Below are 7,754 nucleotides of genomic sequence, written 5' to 3' on the forward strand. Positions count from 1 at the left end.
CAGTTTACGTTGCAACAGTTTACTGAACTTCTGTCCCAGATCCCATAGCACATCACCTTAGTTCGCTGTCCTCTGGCATCCCAGGTGCCCCTCGCATGGCAATGTGCTAGCCTTGGCCAGAGCTCATCTACTCTGGGCTGTCACAAATAGGATCTAGAAAAGCCTCTGTCTCCTGCTTGTGAGGCTGAGCAGATTGTGGGGGGGACACACTGGCCAATCAGAGGTGGCTGGCTGCAGAATTCGCTGGCACCCTGCTGTAAGCACCCCCCATCTGCTGGCCTTGGCCAGTGGCAGGCCACCTCTGTGCCCTGCACCCACCTCCCTCTCCCTCCCCCCCAGGGCCAACATGAGTTGTTTGTTCATGAACTAATTTAGGGCACTTAGACAAAGCAGCAAAAGTTAGTGCAAATTTGCCTAGCCTTACAGGTGAGACCAAAAAAACCCAACAACTTCGTACAAGGTGAAATTTGAGAGGGTTGTGAATAATGTAGCACAAGAAACTATAATAAAAGTGAAGCTGCAACCTCAACTGCAGCATCTATTAGTTACAGCAGGGCATGCACATGTGGAGATCTCAAATTTGAAGCCACTGTAAAGGGATGCAATCAGCATCCTTTGCTCCTCAACAATGTTACCAAACAGAGATTCCATGCAGTGTTGTACTCTTGTCAATCCAGCCTTTCCAACAGAGGTGCCTCATCCCACCAAGAATATCCATCCAGCTCCTTTGACTTGGGAAATGAAAACTTCACACAAAGCATGGAGTTGATGACTTTGGAAAGAAAGAGAAGGCACTCTGGGCACCTATACATATGCCCAACACCTGCTCCAACGTGTGCTAATTAGCATGTGTTGGAGCAGACTTGATTAACTGAGTCTGCTTCAGCAGGCTCGGCATCATATATATTCAGCATCCCTGAGTTTCAAAATGGCAGCAGGGGCACTTTAATTAAAACTCATTGAGTTCTAGTTAAAGCATCCTCATTGCCATTTTGAAACACATGACACTGAATACACAAGACACTGCGGACACTTTAATTAGAGCAGTTTCCAAGAGCCAATCTAATTAAAGTGCCCAGCATGTGTAAAGATGCCCTCTAGTGCCCACTTACCCTTTTATCTCTCTGCCTGTTATTTTCATCTTTTAACATTCAGGAGTTGCCTACTATTTTGGCTTAACAGATGCAGAAGTGCAGCTCTATCTCCCATTGACATGCTGAGAAAAATAATCCTCTTGCTCTTTCCAAAGGATGTGAGAAGCAGTGCCTAGCTTTTATACGCTTGTTTGGAGATTTATAGCTGGTTCATAAAGGTGAGGTCAGCTTTGCAGTATAAAGTCACTATTCCGGAAGTCACTTTAAAATGTACCTTCTTTCCCAGTTTACAGAAACACAACATTTGCAGCCTTGCATACAGAACAGGAACAAGCTGCAAATCACTAGAGTTAAAAAAGTATCACATTTCCATTCCATAGGAAATTTATATTACAAATGATAATTCTGGCTAGGGAAAACAAAGATTACATCTCTTGTCTCTGAGGAGCTGGTTACCAAGGCAGAGAAAATGTTTCTGCCAACAGTGCAGTTCCAGAATATAAATGTTTGCCTACAAAAGCAGAAGACAAAAGCTAAGTCATAGAATGGTATGTGCATACCTGATATCACAAATAAACCCTGTTTTCTACATGTGTGCTCTGGGTTCCCCTTTCTGGGAAGGCTGGGCTACATTTTATTCTAGTATCTTGTGTGGAAAGGAGGATAACTTTCCAAGAAGGGAGGTATTTTATTTTCAAAGTAAATTTTAGGAAAACTCAAAATGTGGTGCTTCCAATCAGCATATGGTTAAACATTACAAGCTCTTGTTTGTGGAATATATTCATTCTTGCATACTTGAGGATATTTCCATGGTACATTATACAACAATAATTGCTATGAAAGTAAAGGATTTCAGTAAAACTTTTTGGATTAGAATTCTACCTGCTGGGTGTCTAAGTGGAAATTAAGGGTATTTTAACATGTGCTCTGAGGGTGGTGGTGGTGGGAGAGGCTCTTTAATTAGAATGGTTACAAGACAGCTTTAACTAAAGCACCCCGTCACCATTTTGAAGCATGGGGATACTGATACACAAAATGTGGAGGCTGCTAGAAGTGTGCTAATTAGCATGCCCCAGCAGACTTGATTCATCAACTTTGCTCTAATGTACATTATTCACAAGCCAGTAATTACAGCATGTCAGAGAAGCCTCCCCACACTTCTACAGGCACCATCGGCACCTAAGAGTGATTCTATTCCATTAAGTTCAAGTTCCTGAAAATCCATTGATGTATCTAGTTTTATGATAGTCTTAAGGGCGGGATAAGAGTGTGAGTCAAAACAGCAGCAAGGAGAAGGATGACCCAGCTATCATTTGTATTAACTTTTTGTTCACTTCATCTCTATTTTGATTTTTTTCTAGCTCCACAGTACTATTGTTATATGCTGCTGTATAGCTAGAAGCCAATCAACTTCATCTAGTTCTACAAATCATACCTTGTTTATGCTGGAGGAGGAACCCCGCTTTCCAGAGGTTCTCATTTTCATTTGGCTCTTTCCCTGAAATGATGAAATCTAAACTGCTAAGCATCTTTTTCAATTTCCTCTTTCCCATATCTTCCCTCCACACTTTTCCCTTTGCTTGTTGTTAGCCCTTGCTATGTTTTGTCTTAATTAGATTGTGAGCTGTCAACAGTTGGGAACTCTCTGTTTAATTTATCTACAGTATGTTGATATATAGATGAGTCTCAAAAGAATGAGAACAAATTTGAAACATAGCCTCCCATTGTTACAAGACTTATGGTGGCTTAGGGAAAACAGCTGGACTAATTATAAACACATTTGTGCTACTCTTTTTCAATGACTATATCATGTACCTTACTAGACTGTACTTTTTCTGCATCCATTGCTTGAGCTGTATGGAAGCCTTCTATAATACCCTCTCTAATGCATTTTGCCTTCATGTACTGCCAATAGACATTCCTTATTTAACAAATCAGTCTCTTGCCTTAACCTTGTCTACTGATTCCTTAAACAAGGGAACAATTTTGCTTTGTTGCTGTTTTTCATTTTAACAAGTTCTTGACACATGGTGAGTTCATCCTTCTCTTCCCTGTACTTTCTTTTGCAGCAAATAGTTTAAAAAGCAAACTTTAAGACAGAATCACGCAGTGAAAAAATATTTGCAGAGGAGGTAAAACTCTGGATGAATGTAGTACAAAACATTTCATAACAATCACTTGCCTTTTTGAAATCCAGCATACACAGCTTGGCCTTCTCCCCAAACTGCCATTTGCACTGTGTGTTGGCATCATACAACTCTCCTGGCAGCTTTTCAGGATATTTGTATTCATTCACTGATGTAGGCTGATCAGCAAGGCATGTGGCTTGAGCAGTGCTGCAACATACAGATGAGGCAAGAGGGAATTAGCATTTGCCGGATGCACTTTATAAATTCTGTTTAAATAACGTTGGCTGAGATCTTTCAGGAGTACTTAAAAAAAGTTGGGTTCCTAACTTACACTAGAAACCCATGGAAGTTAGCACCTAATTCATTTGTACACCCTAGTAAATTCATTCCACCTTTTTTTTCCTATGCTATAGGGAGGTAAGTTTTCATGTAGTTTAAATATTTCTTTTGAGACACAATGCTACACATAAACTATATATGGAAGAGTAACCATGTTTATGACAATCTGGTTTATCAGATTTTCTTTTAATTATTGCAAATATTTCTAATGCACTGGAAAAACACCCACATTTTTCTATGTAAGAATGACAATATTTCACAAACTTCTCAGCAAAGGTAAACTGGTTGGTCACCATTTTCATAGTTTCATGGTTGTTAGGGGCTGGAAGGGACCTTCCAGATCACTGGGTCCATCCCCCCTGCACTTGGGTAGGAAAGACTGCTGGGGTCAGATAACCCCAGCAAGATGGGCTGCAAGACATTTTTTGAAGATTGTCAGGGTTGATGACTGTGCCACCTCTGCCTGTTCCAAACCCTTGGTGCAGGCTTGTAAATTTTTCTTATGTCTAGCCTGAAGCAATCTTCAATCAGTTTGTGCCCATTATTTCTTGTCCTTCCCTGGGGAGTTTGGTGAATAAATAGATCATACCCCAAACCCTGATGTATGCCCCTAATATATTTATAGGCAGCCACCAAGTCCCCCTGAGTCTTCTCTTCTCCAGGCTGAACAATCCCAAGTCCCTCAGCCTCTCCTCATATGTCTTGGTCTCCAGACCTCTAATCATGTGTATGGCCCTCCTTTGAATGTTAATCATATTCTAAAATGATATTTTGGAGTGTTGTGTATACACTTAGAAGGACACTGTTACCTTGGACCGTTTTCATCAACCTCACCTTCCTCTGAATGTAACTTCTTTTTCCAATCCCACAGAGACCAAGCTGCAGGTCTGTTGTATGCATCTAAGCTTGAACATTTATGCCCTAGTTATTCCTATAATTAAGTTCCAAGCATTCTTCCTAATGCATCATAGATGTTTTAGATAGCATCCTCCAGGTTCTTTACTTCTGCGTGGACACATCTACACATTGCTGTGCTTTCGTACTTCCTTTTGGCGTGATTGCTATGTCACCATAGTGCACTGTATGGCATAGTGTACTGCCATGTTGCCATAGGGCGACATGTAGACATGTCCTGTGATTCCTAAACAGCTCCTAGGCTGTGTATTAGCTACCCCTCTCTGGTTTCCATTGCTCTCTGCTATCTCTGGGTTTTTCTTTCTCTTTGCCAGCTTCCTCTGCATGCTGAACATGACTGCTTGGTAGGTCCTTTCCTCATGGCACCAGATCTTACCTGTTGATGCTGCTTGCTTGTGTGCCAGGATCTCACCTGGACCCTGTGCTTGTGTGCAGGCAAGGGGTTATCTCCCTGCTTCCAAGCTTCTTGTTTTCTTCCTATGCAGAGTTTTGCTGTCTGTCTGAGCCAGTTCTGATTTTAGGTCACCCCCATATAAAACTGCTTTCTTCTACCCTGTTCCTAGTTTGGAGAGTAATATTTCTCCTATCACAGAACAAACTCATCCCCAACCCCTGTATCCTCTGACCTTCAAAAACCCATGTAGTAAGTAAAAAGGCATGTCTACATTTGACGAGGAATTCTTACCTCCTTTCCTAGCTTCACATCACAAAAGCTTGTGCTACATACAACCATCTACTTTGGTTAGTCTACTTTGGTTAATCTAAAAATTGCGGATCTAACTTGTCTTCCACATTACAGTTATCGTTGCACAGACCATTTGCACAAATATGTCTGTAAACCATTTTGTGGGCCCTATTATCTGAATACAAAAGTGTAAAAATTTCCCACAACAAAGTATCCTATAAGGTGTTGAGAAACAGGTATTGGAAGTCTCTCACCCTCATATCAAGGGACTGCCAAGAACAATAGAGAAACATCAACTTTCAGCCCTGCTTTCCTATGACTCTCTGATCACCCAGGAAATGTCATTCATGTCTCTCTTTGAGAGAATTATTCTGGCGCATATCCATGAGGGGCCAGCACGGGAGATTATGCTTAGGGGCATAACCAGTACAGGCCTCAGCATAGCTGTGATGACTCCCAGGGGCATGAACATGTTCACGTCCAGACGTAATCCACCAGAACTTCCAGCAATAATAGACCCACTCTCTCTTGTACTCCTAAATATCTGCAGAAGTGTTTTACCTGGAAGAAGGCATTTCTTGCACACGTGGAAAAGTATAATTTAAAGCTAAAAATCTAGGACCTGTACAGATGCTCTTCACTCTACTTTCAAGGATCCTCCCAGTAATAAATAAAGTATCTGTAGGTCAGAAAGGCACTTGACTAAAGTTTAAATTTTGGACCAAGTCCCCAGGGGCTAGATCCAAATTGACTTTGTAGAGCCTCCCCATAGGACATTACAAATGTAGTTGTGTTGGCCTAGAAGACTGATCCAAATCAATGGGGTTAGGTGCCTGCCTAGGCTTCCTGGACAGTGAGTAAGGAGGCCTACATACTATCCAATGGCAATCCAGAGTATCAGGTGCTGTGTAAGGAGGTGAATAAATAGGACTTGCCAGGCAGGAGAGCATGTCTGAACTTCCACTCCCCCTCAGAGCTCTCAATGCTGTCTGTACAAATCCATAGCAGCCAAAGCAGGGTGTCCGCCTGACAGCAGAAGCAAATTCAGTAGTACAGAAATTCTTCCTCAGTTCTGACCACACCAGGTGGTGCTGCCCATTTTCTGCCCAATAGCCAAATAGTTATTTCCTAATCAAGACACCACTGCCAAATTTATAGGGAAGTACCCCTAGCACCACGCCACATGTTATTCTGAGGAGGTGCATTCCCCCCCACCTCCTACTTGAAGCCGGGCTGTCAAGAGCCAAGGGTGCAGCATTCATGGGGCCAGAAGGACAGCAAGTCAGAGAGAATGTGAGTCTATGGCCCAGTGAAGAAGATGCTCCCATGGGAGTGGGGAGTTCTTGATTTCTAACAGGTTACTTGTGTTTTTCAGCCAATAACTTTCTAATGAAAAAATGTATAAATATTTTAAACCTAGCAGCAGGCATCTGAACCCAAAATTTCCCAAGCTGGATTCCTTAACCACTGGGCCACAGAGTCACACTCCCCTTTGCTTTCTTTCCCCTCTCATCCCAAGAATCTTGCACTCTTGATGGCCCAGTGCCCCAGTTTCATCAGCAAGGGTGTCTATATACCTCTACTCCATAATCTGGAGTCCTTTTTTAAATACATAGGGGGCAAAAAGAAGGTACCAGGTAACATGGGGCCCCTGCAAGACACGCTAGAAAATCTGGTCATCACACCAGACGACAAAGCTAACCTATTTAACAATTTCTTTGCCTCCATTTTCCTGGGCAGGGACCAGATCAGCCCCCACACTGGGTCCCCCTCAGGCCCCAGGGGAGGCACACCTAAGCCAAGGGTCAATGAGGATCTAGTCAGGAAACTTCTGGAGGGACCGGATGTATTTAAATCAGCTGGTCTCGACGATCTCCACCCCAGAGTGCTGAGGGAATTAGCTGAAGTCATTGCAGGACCCCTAGCACGGCTTTACGAGCACTCATGGGGCTCTGGTGTGGCGCCAGAGGACTGGAAGAGGGCCAGCTGGTTCCCACCTTCAAAAAAGGGGAAGAAGGAGGACCCGGGAAACTATAGGCCAGTTAGTCTTACCTCGATCCTGAGTAAGCTTTTTGAGAAAATTAACCTGGCACATGTCCACGAGGGGCCAGCAGGGGAGATTATGCTTAGGGACAAGCAACACATTAGAGGTAGGTCCTGTCAGACCAGCCTGGTGGCTTTCTACGACCAGGTCACAAAAACCTTAGATGCAGGGGTAGCAGTGGACACAGTCTTTCTGGACTTTCAGAAGGCCTTCGACACTGTCTCTCACCCCGTTCTCATTAAAAAACTGGGAGACTGTGGTGTCGACACCTACACAGTCAAATGGGTCACCAACTGGCTGAAGGGCCACACCTAGAGAGTGGTGGTGGATGGGTCATTTTCAACCTGGAGGGATGTGAGCAGTGGGGTCCCCCAGGGCTCGGTCCTCGGGCCCGCACTGTTCAACATCTTCATCAGTGATTTGGACGAGGGGGTAAAAAGCACTCTGTTCAAATTTGCTGATGACACTAAGATGTGGGGGGACGTGGGCATGCTAGAAGGGAGGAATAGGCTGCAATCGGACCTAGACAGGTTACAGGGGTGGGCGGA

At 43.5% G+C, this 7,754-nt stretch overlaps 1 protein-coding gene across 1 annotated transcript in view; it reads right to left on the reverse strand.

Moving 5' to 3' along the window:
- Positions 1-2,232: 2,232 nt before the first annotated feature.
- The window catches only part of LOC109301575 (A disintegrin and metalloproteinase with thrombospondin motifs 16-like), a 32,972-nt gene continuing 27,450 nt past the window's right edge, over positions 2,233-7,754 (reverse strand). The window contains exons 8-9 of the mRNA XM_019522810.1: positions 3,277-3,430; positions 2,233-2,343 (exon numbers count right to left, since the gene is read on the reverse strand). Of these exons, the coding sequence (XP_019378355.1) occupies positions 2,233-2,343; positions 3,277-3,430 (265 nt within the window). The remainder of the gene's footprint in view (positions 2,344-3,276; positions 3,431-7,754) is intronic.

The sequence above is a fragment of the Gavialis gangeticus genome, unplaced genomic scaffold (genome assembly GCF_001723915.1).
Source record: "Gavialis gangeticus isolate Ggan-Ray unplaced genomic scaffold, GavGan_comp1, whole genome shotgun sequence".
Taxonomy (NCBI): Eukaryota; Metazoa; Chordata; order Crocodylia; family Gavialidae; genus Gavialis; species Gavialis gangeticus.